The sequence below is a fragment of the Cervus canadensis genome, chromosome 3 (assembly GCF_019320065.1).
Source record: "Cervus canadensis isolate Bull #8, Minnesota chromosome 3, ASM1932006v1, whole genome shotgun sequence".
Taxonomy (NCBI): domain Eukaryota; kingdom Metazoa; phylum Chordata; class Mammalia; order Artiodactyla; family Cervidae; genus Cervus; species Cervus canadensis.
In genome coordinates this window covers 109,028,464-109,051,230 of record NC_057388.1, presented here as the reverse complement: position 1 = coordinate 109,051,230, position 22,767 = coordinate 109,028,464, and the positions used below count along the sequence as shown (strand labels likewise).

Sequence of the window (22,767 nt, the reverse complement as noted above, 5' to 3'; positions counted from 1 at the left end):
AGGCGGGAGGTGGGTGGGTACTCTCCAACACGGCTGTGAAGGAGCACGGCCCAGGCCAGCGTCCTCCTCCTGGCTGCAGAGCCGACGGAGAACCATGCCCCTGGAAGACACATGACAATCCTAGAGCCACACGGCCCTGCGACCACGTTCTGGCAAATGATGCGTGAGCACAGGTGATGGGGCCGGCTGCAGGCCCGCTCAGTCAAAGACAACCTCCCACGGATAACCCTCCCTCTCTCCCCACCTGCTGGTGCTGGAGAGAGACCCAGGGGCCAGAGGAAGATGCCCAGAGGGGGACCTGAGTGAGAAAGGGGCCTCCCGAGGTGAGCCACCGAGGGCTCAGGGCTGTGGAGTCAGCCCACTCCAGCTGACGCTCCCATGCTGGGCACTCCGGGGCCACCCTGGCAGATGGTGGAGTCACCGAGGATTGCCGGCCGTAGCCACACACTCCTCCCAGGATGGACAACTCAGGTCGGACTCACACTGCACAGCCCCACCCCTGGAGGTCAGGCCAGGGCGGGGGTCTCTGACCCGAAACCATGTCAGCCTGGCTGCACCGCTCCTGTGCTGCACCCCTGTGCCCTTCCCAGCCCCCCGCCCCCCAGGCTCTGCTGCCCACGCTACAGAGAGCTCTGTCATGAAGCTCTTCTGAACGTTCACCCACCCTGCACAGAACACGAGGCGGGAACACATGGGAGCCGGGCCTCACCCCAGGGACAGACACGGACACTCAGCCACGATGCTGCCGACTGCTGGCTGTGAACAACAAGGGCACGGGCTTCCGCTCTTAACCCCTTCTCTGTCTCACTGTCTCACAGTCACGTACGGGTATGTAATCGAGGGAGAGCGTGTGCATGCTTTAGTGTCAGGAAAAATAGTAAGTACTAAAGGCAAAAGTCAGACAGCCATGGAGATTCCACTGCAGGCCTGAACGGGCGAAACAAATTAGTGGTGCTTATCTGATCAACCTGAGAAACTGATAAAAGGAGAGAAGGCCACAGATGCGATCTACAGCTTAGAAAGAAACAGCTGACTCAAGCTGAGTAAACAAGGAAATCTCTGCCTTTGGAAGAGGCTCAACAGAGTAACAATGGAAAGGGGTTATGTGGGCTTAACCTTGAAACTAAGGGACACTGGCAAGGTGTGGGAGCCTAGGACAGCCAGTGGGGGCAGCGGGTGCCAGGTAAGGTCATGGCAGGTCACACACAGGCCCCAAAGGAGAGGAAGCCACCCTGAGGAGGACAAACGAGGGAGGCCAACCCTGGACAGGGCCAGCTTAACGATAAACGAGTTGTGTCCGCAGGAAGAAGCCCATTTTCAGGACGACAAACGCCTGCAGGAGAGCCAGGTGGAAGCAGAATTGGGAAGAAGAGATGATTCAGAAAGAAAGACAACGGCTGATACTCGACACACACCACAGTGACAAAGGCTCCCTCTCTGGCGATGTCAGCCGGCGCTGGACAGGAGGGAGAGAGGAGCTGGGAAGACATGCAGGCCCCTAACTGCCTCCATTCGCCTCAAAAGGGCCACAGAACTGGAGTCTGGATATCTAAACAGAAACGTTTTCAGCTCAGAGGTCCAAAAAGCTGCTGACTGTCACCAGTATCGGCTTTATAAAATACTTTAACAAATAGGTACCATTAAGCTCACAATGCCATTTTTCCCTATTTTCTGTTCTGTTTTGAACATACATGTCACTTTCTTTTTCTCTATTTATACAACTTAAATTCTGGCCATGAATTTTATCCATGTGGAAAAGCCTGTGAGTTGCTTCCCTAGTATAAATTCTCACCTCTCGCTCAGTAACAGAAGGACAACAGGGTGCCCAGCTACAAGATCACCAGACCCGCCTCGAGACAAGACAAGCTGGCTGCTGGGTGGGGCAGCCTGAGGGGATACATGTCTTTGACGCCTGCCCCTTCTCCTCTTTCAGCCTGAAACTTGGGTAGGGGAAAAAATCACAACACAGAACTGGTAACAACAGAGGTAACAATAAAGAACTGCTACACCAACCCAGAAGAACTTTCTCTTTTATGCAAAAAATATGACACCAGGTTTGCTAAGTCACTATTAACTGAGTTGTCTGTTACATGCAGCTTCATTCACATCCTGGCTGATAAATCTAGTACCAACTGTGTTTTTCATAAATATAGCAGAACCAATCACTTTTCCTTTAAGGGATGAAGAAACTCAGGTTTACAGCATTAAATTGAATTAGCCAAAGTTACACTGTCAACGGCAGAAAGCGAAGAGGAACTAAAGAACCTCCTGATGAAGGTGAAAGAGGAGAGTGAAAAGCTGGTTTAAAACTCAACATTCAAAAAATGAAGATCATGGTCATGGCATCCAGTCCCATCACTTCATGGCAAATAGATGGGGAAACAGTGACAGACTTCATTTTCTTGGACTCCAAAATCACTGTGGACGGTGACTGCAGCCACAAAAGTAAAAGACGCTTACTCCTTGGGAAAAAAAACTATGACCAACCTAGACAGCATATTAAAAAGCAGAGACATTACTTTGCCCACAAAGGTCTGTATAGTCAAAGCTGTGGTTTTTCCAGTAGTCCTGTATGGATGTGAGAGTTGGACTATAAAGAAAGCTGAGTGCTAAAGAACTGATGCCTTTGAACTATGGTGCTGGAGAAGACTCGAGAGTCCCCTGGACTACAAGGAGATCAAACTAGTCAATGCTAAAGGAAATCAGTCCTGAATATTCACTGGAAGGACTAATAATGAAGCTGAAGCTCCATTACTTTGGCCACCTGATGCCAAGAGCCAGCTCACTAGAAAAGACCCTGATGCTGGGAAAGACTGAGGGCAAGAGAAAGGGATGACAGGATGAGATGGTTGGATGGCATCACCAACTCAACGGACATGAGTTTGAGCAAGCTCCAGGAGATGGTGAAGGACAGGGAAGCCTGGCTTGCTGCAGTCCATGGGGTCACAGTCAGACACAACTGAGCAAATGAATAACACCACCACGGTCAATAAATATGACATGAACCCACATTGTCAGACTCATGGCTTAAAAGTGCTTTCTCCTCTCACACACTGCTTCTCCTGGGACCCATCCCTTGGATACCATGGTTCCCAAGGCGGGCATTCTCTTGATGTGAATATTCATTCACTAATGTCTATCATTTCACAAGTAAAAAGGATAATAAATTCTCTCTAGCAAATGCAGAATTATTTTAAGACTGTTAAGGAGTTGTAAATACCTCACTTAACAGAATTTCTAGTACTACTGTCATTTGACCGACTGAAAGAAAAAGCTACCTTAATCTTTTCAAATAACTGCTCTGTTTTGCTTTCTCTTATATCCCTCCAAAAGTCCAAGGTAAGAAATTATCATTCTCCCTCATATAATTCTTATACAAATTGTACTTCCTTTTTGCATCTCTTGTTAATTATATGATGTTATCTACATTAATCCTATTCAGGAAGAACTGATAACTTCGGTTACAAAAAAAAAAAAAGATGAAAACTTTGCATAAATTGCTTAGCACAAAGTTAATCATATAATGCAAAGAATAAAGAGGTTCTAACAGCTATTATGTGACTTATCAGCTTCCCTGAAAGGGTCAGTTGGTATATTTTAGTAAGACTAATTGAATACCTTAACAATGTCATTGAAACTTCATGAATCTTTCAATAAATTACAGCCTGCTGCTACATCGTGTTTTCATTTATTAATCTCACTTAAAATGCAAAGAACTATATAAGAAACCAACAGATACTAAATAATGCCTCTCAGTTAATTCTGATTAAATGGGTTAAATGCAAGCAACAGAGACCACTGGTGACCCCCAACACAATTAAAATTAGAGCCCACTGTCACAATGTTAATCCTCTTATTTCAGTATTTGCCATAGATTTCTTTTTTCTTTCAGGTTTATACCTTGTTTAAATGTCTACATTCATTTTCCTAGAAGGTACTCGCTTATTTGCAGATGCATTCTAAACATTCTGAAGCACCATATCCCTAACAGCCAGCCCGAGGTTTCCTATTGGGGTGAGGGGCCTCCACAGGAACTTATATGAGCCATGGTAACATTATTGGTTCAAGCAGGAGCAGGCACCACAAGTTACAACACAGTTATAACTTCAGTACAAAATACTGCTGCTGAGGAACCTACTAAAGACTATTTGCTACTTTTTCTCATAAAATGAAAAACTCTTTATCCCTGCATCTCACCCCTGCTTTACTCTGTCTTAACAAGCTCACCCAACGACAGGCCCTACCATACATAGTACACCCTCCACTGCAGCACTCCTGACAAGTACAATCTCATATATTATGGTTATGATTCAACTTACCAGATGCAATTATTTTTCTCTGGTTTACTGAGGTGTGTTTTAATATTTACAGAGAAAAGGAGAAGGTTCAGCACGATCAAGAGACTCAGACTGACCTGGTTCCAATCCTAGCTCCTGCACCAGTTATGTGAACTTGAGCCTTTTACCCTTTCCAAGACTCAGTTTCTCTATCTGTAAAGTGGAGAAAATGATACCCTCTTAAGGTTGGGGAATGCAAGCTTTGCGCAAAATCTGGAATGCTGTAATTACTGAACGATACTCTCCCTTGTCCACTGACCGACCGACCGGTCACTAGTACGTGCCCCAGGAAGACGGTATTGCCTCATTGAATCAAGGAGCACAGCAGCAGGAGCAGCTCCATGGACTGAAAGCATGCAGTCTCATCTGAATGTACCTGCCATATGGCTCACAACCTGCCCTCCTAACTACCCAGTGTGGCCAGAGAAAATTCAAATGGCCAAAGAGCAACTGGGCAGACTAACGGGGGTACATCTGCACAGGGGAATACTGTTGGTCCATACGAAAGGACAGCCCCTGGCTGTTGTGACTGAAGGGTAAACGAGTCTCAAACGCACTGCGCTGCGTGCAGGAAGCAAGACCCACAATGAAGCCAGGCATGTGATTCCATTCATCCACATTCTCAGGAGGAGAAGCCAGATGAGGGTCAGCCAGGGGTTGGGCTGGGAGAGGGCTGTCTACAAGGGGCGGCACACGATGTCGTCTGGGGAGACGGAACTGCTGTCAATGGCAGTGATGGCACTCCCGTGTGTAGCTGTGAAAGGTCAGACTGTGCATCAAAAGGACTAAATTTTACAAGTTTAAAAAAAAAAAAAAACCTCTATCTTTTCTAAGAAGCACTTTCATGTACTTTAAAATAAGGTCACTTTTGAAATTTATCTGAAAAGAACTATGGCTCTTCAAGGACTCCAGGAAAAATAACATTAATTTAAAAAATGGTATGCTTTGCAGGACAAATCAGTAAAAATAGGACAGAGATTTCCTTTGCACAGAAGTCATTCTAAGACCTTGAAAATTTGTGCTATTGTATTTCATTGGCTGAATTATTAAATCACAGATAGGCAAGTCATACTCAAAGCTTAAGTCTACTCTACAAAGGAACTACATATCTCAGAGGATTTATGGAAGGTATTCAACTCAATGTTACAGTCTTACTTAGCCCAAAACTAAATAAAATAGTGTATCACACTTTAACAGTGCAGTTTTTACACTGAGACTTAATGGCTTGACTTGGCGATCTCTGGGTATTCCTGCGGGATTCCCAGGTCGCGCAGTGCAGGAGATGTAAGAGATGAGGGTTCAATCCTTGCTTCGGGAAGACCCTCTGGAGAAGGAAATGGCACCCCACTGTGGTAGTCTTGCCTGGGAAATCGCATGGACAGAGGAGCCTGGCGGGCTAGTCCATGGGGTCACAAGGAGTTCAGACTGAGCACACCTGAGTATTCCCTGCCTTCGAGTTATGGGTGTGGACTCCCATCCCCATCTCTTCACCCAACACACACAATGCACGCTGACAGGACACCAAGTCAAGTCAGTGGGGCACTCAGTTTTATAGCCGCCATATTTAATGGCTGTTACCACAGTGCTAAGCTGCTCCTGTTACTGCTGCAGATGGGAATTCACTGATATGATTAAATTTGATGGTATGATAATGTATGGTAATCATGATTAATCATAAACCCACTAGCAAATGGAGAATGTTGGGTATTATGTCACCTGCATTTTAAAATGCATTCTCGCACTGCAAGCCTGACAATGTCTGACAGCGGGAAGAGTCTCCTCCCACAGCTGCCTGCTACTACTCACAGATCTGATCAGAGAAAATGCCCATCATGACTTCCCCATCTTAAGTGCTAATAATTACAGGGCACTGAAGGCAAGTTGTAAAAACAGTGAGGGTTCAAAAGACTTCTTTTTCCTAGATGGAATAAAGTCTGGATTCACATCTGCAAGGGCTGTAATCAGAAAGAAATGTAATTTGATACAGCAGTCTCATCAAACATGATTTGCATGAAACGCCATATAAAATACACCCAGAAGTGTCAATCACCACCACCTGATACCAGGCCCCCTGTTCCATGGAAACACAGCGCAGTCAGACCTACCTGTGAGGTGCTGTAATCACACAGGAGACACAAATCGAAACCTCAGGTATCAGGTCTACCTCACAAAGGAACCACTAAGACGACTAATTCACACTCCACATGCTAGTCCTTCCTAAACATAACTTACTTTTAATTTAACCAAAGATCTCTAGGAAATTATTCAGCAGCCAAATTACTCACTATTTAACTAGCTACCCTGAAATACCAGCACTGACAGAAACACCAATGCAAAATGAACGACTGAATAGGTTTTAAAATACCCTGGGTCAAGAATCTTCACAATGTGAGTTACTTAAAATTTATCCGTATGCTTTATCTGACACTGAAAACAAACTACATTAGCAAAATCTCAAAGCAACACTTTTGAAAATATTAATCAACACTTCAGTGTTACTTTTTTTTTTTTATAATTTATTTATTTATTTTTTCAGTGGGTTTTGTCATACATCAGTGTTACTTTTTTAAGTGGACAAACTTTTAAAAATAAATCTGAGGACAAATACATAAATGGATAGCCATACTTATGGATAAGGAAAAGACTTAAAACTTTAACAACAAAAACATCAGAAACAGCCTCTGTGGAAAGAGAAATCTATTAAACTAATGTGTAAAACAAAGACAATGGAACTCAAAGCAGAATTCTAGTAGGCACAAAAACAGAAGCCTACTTGCAGAAAGGTAAACCAGTCTCCCCAGCGCCACTCCCTTGCAAAAACAAAACAAAAGAGAAAACCACCAGTGTCCTGTGAAATTCCACTCAAAGGCCCTGGCAGGAAAGGAAATGCTTCTGGAGTGGACTGGGGGATGGTAGGTGGCTGGATGGCAGGACTGGACAGAACAGAAGGAGCTGAAATGGAGGAGGGACCGACAGGCTCTCTGAATTCCTGAGCACATGCTTTCTTCCTGTGTCTGTCCGCGCTTGTAAGCAGTTATTATTTCTAAGGTACATTTTACATTCAGCAGATGAATATTCTGATATGAAAGTAAGCATGAAAAAGATTCATTCTCTGATGTGTGCTATCAACTGAGATATATTATAGCTTAAAAAAAGACTCACAATTCTGATCTGAAAAATAAAATATTTCTGGGAATAAAAGCTTAAGTGAGAAGAAAGCACTAATGGCTATATCTGTAACTAAAATTAAATACGTGAATCTAATTTTTAGACAGAAACCCAAATTACAAAGCACTTCACTAAATTCCATAAGTGAAGGAATGAAGGAAAAATCCCATCTGGACGCTGAGACTAACATGACAAAAGAAGTGCCAGCTCACTGCTGAGAGCTTAAGTAGTAATTTCTAAAATGATCAAAAGTAAGGAATCCTTCTCTTATGATATTACTTTGACATTCAAATCTTTGTTTTTAGAAAATGTTTATTCAATTCTATAAATAAAATTCATTAACAGGAAGTTAAAATATTAGTAGTGCTACATTAAGCATAGCTGTGTGTGCTCACTCAGTCATGTCCAACTCCTCGACCTCATGGGCTGTAGCTCGCCAGGCCCCTAGAGTTCTCCGTAATTGCTTAATCATAAGACTGGAGATATTATCACTTACTATAGTTTCTAGGCACACTAGTTCTAAATTGAGAATTCTCAAATTTTTACAAAATTGTCCAACAAAAAAGACTATTAAGAAAGTAAAGTTGAGGACTTCCCTGGTGGCCCAGGAGTTAAAACTCCCCCTGCCAATGCAGGGGATGTGGGCTCGATCCCTGGTCTGGGAAGATCCCACAAGCCACAGGGAAGCCCATATGCCACAACGAGTGAGCCCCTGCTCTAGAGCCTGAGGCCACAACTACGGAGCCTGCATGCTGCAACTACTAATCCCATGTGCCCAGAGCTCGCGCTACGAAACAAGAGAAGCCACTGCAACGAGAAGCCTCTCCTCACCGCAACTAGAGAATGCCTGTGCGTACCATCAAAGACCCAGCACAGCCAAAAACAAGTATTTTTAAGAACAAAAGAAAGTAAAGTGTACTAGTGTTGAGAGATAAGAGAAGGAATACCTTCACATTAATACCAGCTGTATCCTAATCCCGTTAAAATCTGAAAACCTAGAGCTACTTGCAACTACTGTCTGCCTTTTTTACGCTCTAGTCAGCAGAGTAGACCTGAATTCTTGTACAATTAAATGTGGATTATGGAATTCTACTGTGCAAATTCATGTATGTATCCTTGAAAATAACCAAAGGTAAAAACTTAAAGGATACACCCCTTCTCTATACTCTTTCATGCAGGTGCCTAATAAACAGCAAGGCAGCTCACAGTCACATCCCTGCACACACCCACTGAACAACCATCATCTGGACTTGCGCATACAAGGTCCGGGGTCAGGCTGGCCCCACCGAGCGCAGGATGACTGGGCCTCTGTAGAGACAAGAATCCGCCTCTCACACAACACGGGTAAGCGTACGAAGCTGTCCAGGAGCAGAGCAATGGAAACTTACTAAAGGGGTTTAGGCGGGGGAAAGACAAGATCAAAATGAACTCTGCTTCCCCTGACACATTCTGTAATTCTAATCTCTTCTGTGCACCAAGAAAGCACAATGATTCAAGCAGACCCTATGATGGAACTGAAGCCAGGTTGCCTGACATTCGTTTTATCAGTTGGTGTGTGTATGGTCACTTTACAAAGCAAAATTCAGTTTAACAAATAAAGACTGAACTCCTCTATTGAAAAGAACCAAGGAAGAGCCAGCAGAGCACACTGCCATTGGGACAAAATCGCCATGGGGCTTCCTTAAACCCCAACAGTACTCTCTCCTCAGGAGGAAACCAGGCTGCATGGGCCCGCGCTCACACACGTCATGGTTTAAGGACTAGCACTATACAGAACATTCAGCACATGAGAAACTCACTGAGTGGTCACAAAACCTCATCTACACTGATTAAAAAACAAAGTAGAATCTGTTAGTAGAAAAGGAAACAAATAATGTTACTCAAAATAGATAAATGCACCCCAATGTTCATAGCAGCAGTATTTACAGTTGCCAAGACTGGAAGCAGTCTAAATGTCCATCAACAGATGAATGGATAAAGAAGATGTATATACATATACACACACAATGGAATAGTACTTTGCCATAAAAAAAAAACAGCATTTTGCCATCTGCAGCAATATAGGTGGATGTGGAGACTATTATGCTAAGTGAAACAAATCAGACAGGGAAAGACAAACACTGTATGAAATCACATATATGTGGAATCTAAAAAACACAACAGACTAGTGAATAGAACAAAAAAGCAGCAGACTCACAAATATGGAGAATAAGCCAGTGGTTACAAGGCAGTGGCGGTGGTTATGTAATAAGGGTGGGAGAGTGGGAGATACAAACCGCTGGGTGTAATATAGGTTCAAGAATGTACTGCACAACATGGGGAATATAGCCAAAATTTTCTAATAACTGTAAAAGAAAAATAACCTTTCAAATTATATAAAAATTAATACTCATAAAGATATTTTAAAATTAAAAAAAAATCTGGTGTACATAAAACAACAGGAGCCAGCCTAGAGTTAGTCTCCTTCCCAAAAATATTTTGATAAACTTTAAAAAAAAAACCTCTATTATAACTTAATCTGCCTGCCAATGCAGGAGATGCAGGTTCCATCCCTGGATTGGGATGATCCCCTGGAGAAGGGAATTGCTACCCATTTCAGTATTCTGGCCTGGAGAATTCCATGGACAGAGGGGCCTGGCGGACTATAGTCCATGGGGCGCAAAGAGTCAGACACAACTGAGCGACTGAGCACGCAGTTTAAGAACCAGTACTGGGGGCTTAAAGATACATGTTAAATGGCAGTAACTATTTCTCAAATTATATCACACATGTGACTGATCTCTAGCCTATTTCCCATCACCTGTACACATAACCCACCTTAAAAATAAGAACAAAACATTACACCTTGCAAAAACTGCTCCAAGAGCAGTTCAGTAATATTTACCACCCTCAGAGTATTATGTAACTTTTAGTTTAATTTCTCACAAAGAAATTATTTTATTATCCTCTTTGTAATGTCTTCAAGTAATACAAGGTTTCTTTTAGTATCAGATATAATTGTTTGCACAACTGAAATTATAAGTAGATGAAAACTGCAAATGATTATCCTAATTTTATATTTACATACAACCTTGCTTTATAATTTTAAACTACATTTGCTTTCATCAAATTTTATCTCTGCATTTCTAATAAAATATAAACACAAAATCAATTATGATTCTAATGCAAAAGCTCACAACCCTAAAAATAAGAAAAAGTACATTTTTTAAAATCTTAGTGCTTTATAATAACTAGCAGTTAAATTAAAATCACACATACTTATCCTTGAGTAATTCAATGAATAAACCTCAACTATTTAGACAACTATTTCAAATAAAGATCTGTACTCAATAAATGTCATCTAATTTTTAAAATAACTAGTTTTTAGAACTTGGTTAATTTTTAAAAATTAGCTAATACAGCATAAGAAACCAGTAAGAATCAGTTCTAGAAACAATATCATGTCATAAAGATTAACTACAAATCAAGAAAGTTCCTAAAAAATACTCTGAACCTTTAAATCCAATACTGTCTTTTTGAATAATCATCTGACTACACATTGAGATCTTTCATTTATGACCCACATAAACACGGTAGCTACTGGGATCAAAGCTAGGGTCAAACAGGTCATTTAGGTATTTCCAGGAAATCAGATTATTTAGCATCAACAAAACTACATCTATTTTACATACAAACTAAAATGTTATGGTCTGGTCCTTTTTTTCCCTCAAATTGTTCTTAGAACACATTCTCACTGATTTAATAAAACCATGAACTAACTACAAATCAAACCAAAAAGTCAAATAAAATGAAATTTACTTATTTAAACGGATAACTATTTAATGGACATTTTTCTTCTAATTAAAACATTATCAGAAGAATGGATAAAATTATGGAAACAATAGGAGAATAGGGGGAGGGGTGTCTTAAAGATACTTTAAAAAGAAAACCTGCATTTTTAACATATAAAACCAATGGCTCATGAAGACCTTTGAGAGTTTTTTTTAAACAAGTAGACATCTCATTATTACTCCCTAAAACTGCATACACACACTCACACTTAGCCAAGCGCACACATGACTCCACACACACAGATAATAAAGGCCCTTCCTCACCTAACATAAGGCAATAATAAAATCAAAATTCATATTCTTTAAGACAAAAGGCAGTCTACTGATGATCCTGATTCAACAATTTTACAGTTAAACAAAATTAATTCCATTCTCAAAAATCCATTGACTTTAAGCTTTTAACAAACATTTTCCACTGCAAAAATTATTGTCAGTATTTACAAATCCTTAAACCTCTATTTGGCTGGAACCACTTGTATTTGCCGTATTAATATTTCCTGATAAATGTGTGCTCGTCCCTTCGAGAGCAGGAGGGGCAGCTGCTACTCACTGGGAATCTCTGGGGTCCCACCGCAGGTCTCGGCTGGCTCGGGGCTGGCAGCAAGGGCACTGTGAGGAAAACACCACTCGTTACACTTGGCTTCACCCCGAACCCGCCTGGAGAGGAGCACGTCACACGGAATACACACCATGTGCTCAATACACACAATACATTCAGTTTACACTTCAGCAAAGGCTGCACGTGTGCACTGACACAATTCCATAAAGGGACAGGGGAGAGAACTTTTGTCCTCAGCGTACAATAGCACAAGCAGAAGCTTCCATTTCAACGGCAAATTCTTACTTAGAAATACAATACTTCACACCAAAGAAGATATTAATCCCTCTAGAGAAAGAAATCTTTGTTTTTGACATCCATATGCAGGTGATCCAGGTTATGTAATCCGAGTTACATTTTCTGACGCCAATCAAACACAAATTTATATCCAAATCCTCTAGGATCATGAGAAAGAGAGGCAGGAGTCGAAGTGAAGTGGGCAGAGAAAAGAAAATGCACACACACTGTGTTGGCTATTTGTGCTGGTTATTCTGTGCTGTAACACAGAATAATCTACTCGACAACCTGCTAAGCCGAGATGTGTCGTCTTTGTTTTGTGTTTCAAGAAGCACAATTCCCATCAACTTACCAGAAGAACAGTAGTCAAATAATTTCAAAAATAGGGAAAAGGCCAGATGCTAGTTTCACACCCTGCATGTTTAAGCTGTTTCATACATGAGCCTTATACTGATTTTGATTTGGGAGGTAAAAAAATCCCCTCACAAGAGTGACCACTCTATGGTAGCATGCGGTTCCCTCCACTAAAATGTCCTGCCAGACACATCCAGGAAGATCTCGGATGGCCAGGCGCCAAGGGCTGAACTGCAGCCCCCCTCTCAACTTCACAGCCCGGAGTCCTCATCATGAGGACTTCGGAAGGTCATGTGGAAATGCACCTTTAAAGAAGAGATCGAGGGGAAATGAGGTCATGGGGGCGGGTGGGGGGCCCTGATCCAACATGACCAATGTGCTTACAAGAGAAGATCAAACACAGACACAAAGGGATAACCATGGAGAACTCAGCAAGAACAATCTAACAGCATTTAATTTTAATTTGAAAAAGTTCTGGTAAATCAGCACCACAGAAGTAATACAGCTTAAAAGTCAATCCGAATTATTTTTAAAATAGAGCACTAAGACAAACTATTTTTTACTTACTATGATGAAGCAAAAGATCAGTACATTAGACTTCTAATTAAGATCACATTTCTACCTACCTGCTTCCTCCTCCACTGTGAACAGGCAACAACTTACAACCTGTAATGCTAAGAGACCATTCCAGCTGAACTTGAACTCTTTACATTTAATGTTTATATCCCACACTGTCCCATGAATTAATGGACTAAGTTTTCAATTTTAATACTGAAAATCTGGAAAGCAAGTTACATTTCCAACAAAACTGGTTGATTACAATATGATAAAACACTCTTCATCCTTGGAAAGAAAGCAGGTACTATCAGACAAAGGTGTACATACATCTTTTTAATTTTTTAAAACACCTTTTGACTGTGTGAAGCTGAGAATCACTAGGTTACTCTATCTTTTGCATACAGGAGACAACTAGACAACCAGTCTCTCTCAAGAACAACAGTGGCTTTCTATTTAACTAAGCTCATTCACTTAGTATTGGAAAACAACTGCTTCAACGGTGTTGAGTGTATACCCAGCAGAGGTGTCAGGGTCCTCAAGCTCAAAGGCACTTGAGAGAGAAGGGACACAGGGCACTGAGGGGCCCGGCTCTGAGAGCAGAGCACATTGAATGGGTTCTATGAGCTGGAGGCTCTCGTCAGAACACTGACCTTGGATGTGCTGAGTCAGGCGGGAGTGTCAGGGTGCCAGGCTGGCATTCTGCACCCATGTGGCAACTGAGCAGCAAGGCCCACTCTTTTCCTGCCTGGAGGACAGCTTGGAGTCTCCTTACCGTTTTCCCACAGTGTGGTTCTAACACAGCTTCTTTTCACTAAGCTAAAGAGAATCTGTGCACCGTATCAACTGCCAGTTTCCCATTCAATTTTAGAAGGAAATTCACAATAACAGATGCTGACATCTTCACACTGTTTCCACAAATGAGATGTAGTGTGGGGGCACGGCTCGGGAAGGGGCCACATACTGAGACGTGCTCCCCCTTCACCCACAGCTGCTGAAGGAGACGGGCCACCAGTGCGTCAGCTGCGGAGACAGCAAAGCTACACGCAGCCACCACGCCGCCTGCCCTTGGAGCTCAGAGCAGGGCAAGGCCAGCGAGTGATTCTAACACAGGAGGGACACACAAAAGGCAGTCAAGGAACCGGCACAGACCTGACTCTGACGCTCCTGCACGTGTGAAACAAGAGCAATCTCCTAGAGCCACACGCCGACACCGTCGCCCACGGCCAGCCTACTGCCCCGTGGCCCTCTGCTCCAAGTGTCAGTCGCTCGGTCGTGTCCAGCATTTGCGACCCCATGGACTGCAGCCCACCAGGCTCCTCTGTCCATGGAGTTCTCCAGGCAAGAATACTGCAGTGGGTTGCTCTTTCCTTCTCCAGGGGATCTTCTCAACCCAGGGATCGAACCTGGGTCTCCTGCATTGCAGGTGGATGCTGTACTGTCTGAGCTACTTCAAGGCCACAATTTCATGGTGACTCCACACCCTGGCTTTCTCCCAAACTCCAAGTCCTATCTCAGGCCTCTTCTCAACTTCTGGAACGGCTCAACCATTTGAAACTGCAAGTTCACCACCAGCACACTCATGACGGCCCCCTCTTCCCCTCCCTGGTCTAATGGAGACCTAACTCTCCCAGAGGATGAGACTGTCCCTCCCTCAGCCGCCTCCCTGCTGGCTCTGGAGCAGGAATGGGACCCTTCTTGTCCTCACTGCTGTTTCCAGACCCCAGACGTAGATCTCGGGTCATCAGACAGCCCGGCCCAGGGCCCCAGGCTGTGGTCCACAGCCTGGTCACACAGCTGCTCTCAGGTCTCTGGCTGAGCTCCCCACTCACCGTCTCCCACACCAGCCCCATCTGAGGTCTTGGCCGAGATGCTGCTGCTTCCAGAGCTGCCCCAGCCCCCAAGACCTGCGCAGTCTCCATGACCTGACGCCATCTCGACCTTCCCCCGCCTTACTCCCTCCATGACCCTAACCTCCCGACTGCAGGACCCCACAAACATCTCCTGGCCCCTTATCATCATACACTCCACAGCCTCCTGTTTGAGCAAGACACCTCCTCTACTGCTTCACCAACAGCCTGACTCCAGCAAACCCAACACTGTCTAGGTGACACCTGACGCAGAGAGGTGAGTGTGGTTGGAGAAAAATGTGCAGGCGGGCACGTCTCTCCAAGCTCATGACCGACAGCTCCAAGGGGTGTTGGGGCTGCCCAGCACTCCCATTCTCCTGCTCCCCAACTTCCATCTTGGCATGACACTCTTCATCCCTGTCAATACAATCGTCTCCCACGCCTGCACCCCGTTCCCTCTAAAACCCACCTCATTGAGGCATGTGCCGCTTCCACATCACCAAAACCACCCTGTCAGAACCCCACACACCCCGCGACTGTGGGCCCGGCCCTCGACCTGCAGCCCGTCCGTCCCCAGCCACCCAAGCACCGGCCCCACCGGCCCCCGTCCTCCAGCCTCTCCGGGTTTCCCCCTCCCTGCGGACCCCCACCTGGCACGTCACGTGCCGCAGGTTCCAGGCCCCAGTCTCCTCACCACGACGACACAGGATCTTTCACTGTGTGTGGGCTCCAGGTCCATCAAGACGCCAGCAGAGCCCCACTTCCGCTTCGCACCCAGACCTCATCTGCACACTCTGTAGGAACCTCACCCTAGACACGTGCGCCTGCGTGTCTAGGTGCACCTCCAGCACAGAACTCCGTGGTCTTCCCCTGAAAGCCTGCTCGGCCTCTCCGGTGATGGCAACCCCACCCTCCAGCGCTCAAGCCCCTTCAGCAAAGCTCAGTCTCTTCTCTCCCACCCACACGCAGCTCATCCATAAGCTCCGTCCTGAGTTACACCCGGCTTCTGACTCCTGATCACTCCCGCCACCCTGAGCCAAGCCTCTACCAGGCTACCTCGATCACTGCACTTACCTCCCAGCTGAATACTGGTTTCCACTCCTGCCACCCTCACAAGCCCATTCTCAACACAGCAGCAGGAACAATCCTTGTCAACACAGCAACGATGTTACTCCCGTGCTCAGACTCCTCTAATCACAGCCCACCTCGTTTGGAACAAAAGCAAAGCTCTCAGGACGGCTCCCAGGTCTCACATGACAAGGTTCCACATTTCTCTCCACCGCTGCACTCCACTAACTGTCTCCTGGTTTGTCTTTAGTTACCAGAACACAAAAGGCACAGCCTCATCAAAAGAGGCGCCTCTGCACCAGCCGATCCCCCCGCCTGGAAGACGCCTCCCCTGACAGGCACGCCAGCAGCTCCTGCCCCTCCTGGTCTTCCCTTCGCAGTGCAGCTGGCCCCCGCCACCACAGGGGCTCCCCCTGCTCTCCTCAGCACGGCACTTTCGTTCCCCAACGCGCCACGCGGGGCTCTCATCTATCACGTCCACTGCTCACTGTCGCTGCTCAGGTGCTAGACGACACCCACAGCAAGCGCTGACCACCGTGCCCACCGACAGATCTCCAACGCCACGGAGAGAGCAGCGTCTCGCTTCAGGAACGTGCGTCCGTGATCATGCCATCAGAACTGACCACGAGAAGACTGGTGTGTCCCTCAAGAACTCAAAGGAACACCATGAGTGGAAGCTGAGGGGACAGGCCCTTCGCACTCAGCCCCACCGGGAGCTGACGAGGAACGCCAGGCAGACACCGCCACAGTGGCCTCTGGTGCGCTGCACCTTTGCGTGTGCTCTCAGTACCCCCGCTGACGTGGCAGGAGACACACAGCGGGGAAAGGGGCCTGGCTCGCCAGCCGGGCGCATCTGAGCGGTGGGGAAGGAGTCGGGAGCCCGCAGTGTCCTTACGGACCTGCAAGTGAGACGGTCTGGCCACAGTCACCTGGAACTTGACCACAGCAAAGGAGACACGTACCTTGAACGGGCGTCACCACGGCCCCTTTGAAGTGGGGGTTGATGTGTATGTTCTTGGGCTGCTGCGGGGTCACGGGAGGAGGGGTCATCATCACGCGGGGGGCCTCCATCTGGGGCGGCACGTGCATGCCCTGCGGAGGGGAGGGGTGGTGCGGGTGCTGCAGGGGCAGCAGGGGCTGGAGCTGCTGCTGCTGGAACAGGCTGCGGATCGGCTGCGGCGGCGGCGGCGGCGGCGGCGGCGGCTGTGGAGGAGGGATTAATCGTGGAGAGCACGTCTAAGACCACCAAAAGAGAAAGTCACAGCCATCAACGCTCACAAGGGAAAACGCCAGCGCCTGACAGATTTTACACTAACTGCACTCTAAGAGTTGACTCGGAAGTAAGTTTATTTTAACAACTTGTATAAAACAGCAGGATAAATGAGCTGCTCCGCCTGCTCACGGTCAGGGCTCCTGTCTAATGACCTGAGCCAACACCAGGACAAGGAGGGGAGACTGCAGCCCCCAAACACGATGCGTGGATTCCAAGAGGGAAAAACTGCAGGTCAGCCATCAGAGCTGCCCACCGCGAGCCAAGCGCTGCAGGCGGAGCACAGGCTGCCTGGGCTGGCCCACTCCTCCTCCAGAAAGCCTATGAGACGGGCGGGCAGTGCAGGAGCAACCCCGCTAGAAAGCAGGCTGCAGAGAGGGTGAAGGGCTCCCAGAGGGGAGGGGCAGTTTCTGAGAGGGTGGCCCTGAGCCAGGAAGGAGAGGAAGGAGCTAGGCAAGGAGTGGAATGGCATCACCTGAGGGCAGCAGAGGCGGAACACACGCCCAGAGGCGCACACGGGGACCAGCACGGCTGCAGCCGCATTCGAAGACCGGAGGGCGCAGGAGTGGGAACACACACCCTTGATGCGGTCAAGGATCTCGGGGTTCCTCAGCGCAACAGTCTTGAGAGAAGGAGACCCCCACCACAGTAGCAGCCTCAAGAGCACTGGGCCTCCTCCCCTCCGCCAGTGTCTTAAGCACACACTGAAAAGTCTGTATGTGGAGTAACTCACCCTTAACAAGTCTATGAAGCTGGCCCTTGTCGTGACCCTCCTCTTACAAGATCAAGCAGCCGGTAAGCAGAGGAGCAGAGAACCTGGTTCCACAAGCCCTGCTTCTAAGCACTCATCCAACTGGCCGCACACAGCGGCAGAGGCAGCAGGCTACTACCAGCCAGGGCATCCTGTACACTGATTGCCCAGGATGATGCCAGACTTCAGAGGCTTCTGAATTCAGTTCTGGAGCCTCTACAGTGTCTGACGACGATGACTAACAGTGTGTGACAGACGAGGGGAAAGGAGACAGAAGACAACGGACCATTTAACAGGCTATGGACGCTGGGAGCTGAATGAAAGAAACAGCCGTGGTCTGAGAATTCTGAAACCCAAGTGTAGATGACCTTGTCTAACCTATCCTTCCTCAGGGAGGACTTCTCTATCCGTGGTACACCAGCTCCCAGAGACTAGTCTGTTCCCTCCTCTGATGCTTGGTATCTGTAACGTGCACAACTGTGCGTGAAGCAGCCTCTTCTACCCCGCTCAGCACTGAATCCGCACGGACACCGCGCTGACAGAGGGACAGCTAAACTAAACCTGAACTCAACTGGGAAAGAGCGCAGCGCGGGGCCACTCACTCGACAGCGTGAAGGACTTTTAAGGAAACCACATGTCCCAAACAAGGGGAGTTTAGGGCTGGGCAACAGCCACGCAGAGACGCCCAGGGCAGCTAGGAAATGAAGAGACTGCGCTGGCAAGCGGCACAGGCCAGAGAGCAGACTCACGCAGAGACAGCAGATGGCAGGGAGGACAGTGCTGCTGAGTGAGAGCTCCGATCAGAAACCGGCCTGAGAACTACGCAGCCAGAGAGACAGGAGAGAGAGAAGGGGCCCTGCTGGGAGAACAGGGACTACACCCCAACCTCAGACACTCAAGAAAGGCTCAAGAAAGAGGAGCTCACAGGTGACACCCAAGGCCCCAGAGAGCAGTCCACCAGGACAGACTGCAGAGGTGAGGAGGCCATTCTCAGAGCACTCGGCAGTGGAAGGAGCACAGTGCCAGCGCCAACAGATGGACCAAGGAGAAAACAGACAAGGAAAGCCACGGCAGAAAAGGGATCGAAGGCACAGACAGCTCTGGGGTGGGGGGTGACCAGGACCAAGGTGGACACGAGGGGAGCAAGGTCAGGCCGTGTCAGAAAGCTGTGACTGTGTCAGCAACCCACAGCTTTAAAATACCACTGCTAGCAAAGACGCGCGTACAGCTCACAGGCCAAGGCCCCGGCAGGCTAAGTCGGGCCAGCAGTGGGTGAGCCCGCTGGCACCTAGGGAATTCCAGACACGATGCTGCTGTCAAGAGGGACTTGGGTCAACTGACACTTGGGCTACACTTTTAAAGCACTCAGGGCTCCCAGCTGAGCCTCTCCATATGGGTAAGAAAGTAGGGAGTTCAGTTACTTTTCCAGGACCATGGTCACCTACTGGCTGTTTCCCCCTTCGGAGGCCAAAACCATGGAGCTGGCTATTGAACACACACAGTGGAAGTTGGGGACAAGGAGACAAGATGGGGAAGAAAAGGAAAAAACTGAAGCGCCAATCTTCCTGCTAATATCAGAAAAGCTTAGACACAAACGGCCGTGTGAGCGGGGAGCAGCTATCAGTATCACCAATCTCTCTATGCCACTATCAACCCACCTGCCTTTCTTCCCTGTTCACTGAAATCAGAATTCTCATGCGAAAACCGTAAATCACCTTTCCTACTTTGTTATTTCACAAATGAATGCCTCCTAAAACACAATTTTCTACACCGAGGTCAGGTGTCATTTTCCCCTACACTCACGTAATAATGTAGGAGGGTAGACAGTGCAAACTGCCTATTTATTTACATTAAATAAATCTGTCCCTGAAGACTAACTTCTGAAGGAAAAACTATAAAATACTAAAGTTAACTGAAAGAACCACCACCAAAGAAACCACTACACTTCCTGTCTTTGTTCCTGCGATGTCTCACCTTTGAAATACAGAGAAATTCAAACTAATCTGAAATTACAAGTACATAATTTACTCCTAAATTATGAAAAATTTTTATGGATATGACAACCTCCATTTCTATGGAGAGGATATGACAGTCATCTGTTAAGAGAAACTTCTACATTCAAGGAAAAACCTACGGTTAGCAGTATATAAGAAAAAATATTTTATGAAATACACCATTATGGCTAGATTCTCTATGTAACAGAGAAATGGTGCTCACAGGAGCAGTGCCCCTCCATAGCAGAAGAGATGAGCAAGGCTCCTCTGTGGTTCGACCCCTGGAAGACATCAGCTCTCTCACTGCTTCTTTCTTCATCAGTACTGGCAAAGAATTAGTCTTCACTACCTCAATACTAGAAGACTGGATTTTTAAGACCATATACTGGATGAGCTACAAGCTGGAATCAAGATTGCCAGAAGAAATATCAACAACCTCAGAGATACGGATGATACCACTCTAATTGAAGAAAGTGAAGTGGAACTAGCCTTTCCTGATGAGAATGAAGGAGGAGAGTGAAAAAAAAGCTGACTTAATACTCAATATTAAAGAACTAGAATTTTTTGGCATCTGGTCCCATCACTTCATGGCAAACAGAATGGGAAAAAGTGGAAGCAGTGACAGATTTCCTCTTCTTGGGCTCTAAAATCACTGCGGATGGTGATTGCAGCCATGAAATTAGAAGACAATTGCTTCTTGGCAGGAAAGCTATGACAAACCCAGACTGTGTGTTAAAAGCAAAGACCATCTTGCTGACAAAGGTCTGTATAGTCAAGGCTTCCGTATAGTCAAGGCTATGGTCTTTCCAGTAGTCATGAACAGATGTGAGAGCTGGACAATAAAGAAGGCTGAGCGCCAAAGAACAGCTGCTTTTGAACTATGGTGCTGAAGAAGACTCTTGAGGGTCCCTTTGGCTGCAAGGAGATCAAACCAGTCAAATCTAAAAGGAAACCAACCCTGAACACTCATTGGAGGGACTGACGCTGAAGCTCTGGCCACGTGATGCAAAGAGCTGACTCACTGGAAAAGACCCTGATGCTGAGAAAGATTGAAGTCAGGAGGAGAAGGGGACAACAGAAGATGAGATGGTTGGATGGTATCACCGACTCAATGGACATGAACCTGGGCAAACTGTGTGAGATGGTGAGGGACAGGGAAGCCTGGAGTGCTGTAGTGAATGGGGTCACAAAGAGTCAGGCATGACTTGGCAACTGAACAACAACAACGAAATCATACCACAGGCTATAAAGAAACTTGAGCCGTGACGCCTTTTACTAAATTCTCACCTCAGACTAAGGCAAATGCAAAACACGAAACCCATACCAGAGAGAACTTTCACTTGTTCTCAGCGTGCAGGCTCCCAGGATGGAGCTGCGCAACTCACCACCACAGGCGGCTGTGTGGGCAGCAGGGCAGGCCTGTGGTCCTTGGCGCGCCCCCTCTCGCTGCTCTCTCTCCTCTGGTCTCCAACACCACGGCACATGGACGAGCCTCCTCTCCTTCCTCCCCGCCTGGAGCCGTAGCGGCCCTGTTTGTGCTGTCGCTCCCTCTCTTCAAATTCAAGCAACGCAGCTTTGGCTTCTGCTGAAAGCTCTATTTGAAAAGATGCATATGCGTTAGATACCTTCAAAGAGGTGAAATCAGATCTACAGGGAGAAACAAACCAAAAAAACAAGTATGTGGCAAGGAAACTCAGGAACAGCGGGTGCTTCACCAACAACAAACAACTCCACTAGTGGCAGTAAGCAGCGAGGGGTAGGAAACGATCAGACACACCCGGACCCCATGAGTGAGACCTGTTACAGGAAGACACGCTTCTTCCTTAAAATACAAGTACCACCTGGAAATTTGAATTTTCATTTGAGACCACTAAAATGTGCTGAGGAAAGCTAAAAACGAGGAGCTGAAGAAGTTCAACCCAACCACCACTCCTCATCTGCTAGGCATCACGTTCTTTCACTGATGGTAGATGAAGCTGGTTAAGACCTGGCTAACCCAGTCCTAAACCAGGACACTCATCTATGCGAATCCAGTAGAAGTACTGATTAATTCACAATGGCACACAGACTCAAAAATAACAAATTACTGATTGTTCCTGCTTTAAAAGCAAAACTACTAATAAGATCACTCTCAAGCCAAATACTTAAATTTCGTAAAGAATGGAAACTCATTTAGTACTACACCAAGTTAGATTTTCTGATTTATTTAAAAACAACAACTTTACTCTGTGAAGACAGACCTCCGTCCATGCCGCCTGACAGGGAAGCTACAGCAAATGACAGCAAAGCCACAAAATGGTGCTCTCCTCTCTGACCAAAGCTATGGGGCAACAATCAAAATTTCTGGCCCTACAAAACTTCAGTAGGCACATTATTCTGAATTCTTAGAAGAAAAAGGCTAACTTATTCAAATACAGTTCTAAGTTATGATAATATATGCTCTGTTAGTAAACACCTTTCAAAGATTTCATTGAATTCTACTAAGAAGCATTCCCATGACTTCTTCCACAGCAAAGGGTAAATTTTAAATATAACCAGTTTTTCTCCTACCTTGGATTCCATAATCATCTCCAAACTCTTCCAAAATCTCTAAGCCACATTTCATTTTCTTGAAATTGTTTCTAAGGTATCCCCCTTCCCTTCAAATGGATCTAGACTCCATTCCAAAGAAAATTTAATCTCCTCTTAACAAGCACAGACTTTTATTCTAATCTTGACTACATGATAGGTCCACACACACATTTTATGCGGTGAA

The 22,767-nt window shown here is 46.2% G+C and overlaps 1 protein-coding gene across 7 annotated transcripts in view; it reads right to left on the bottom strand.

The window, feature by feature from the left end:
- The window catches only part of RBM33 (RNA binding motif protein 33), a 109,921-nt gene that overhangs the window by 42,461 nt on the left and 44,693 nt on the right, over nt 1-22,767 (bottom strand). For 5 of the 7 annotated variants that reach the window (XM_043463972.1, XM_043463970.1, XM_043463967.1 and 2 more), the window contains 3 exons: nt 21,398-21,606; nt 16,960-17,209; nt 11,886-11,944 (listed from right to left, as the gene is read on the bottom strand). In XM_043463972.1, coding sequence (XP_043319907.1) covers nt 11,886-11,944; nt 16,960-17,209; nt 21,398-21,606 — 518 coding nt within the window. The remainder of the gene's footprint in view (nt 1-11,885; nt 11,945-16,959; nt 17,210-21,397; nt 21,607-22,767) is intronic. The other 2 variants (XM_043463968.1, XM_043463969.1) reach the window with 2 other exon arrangements.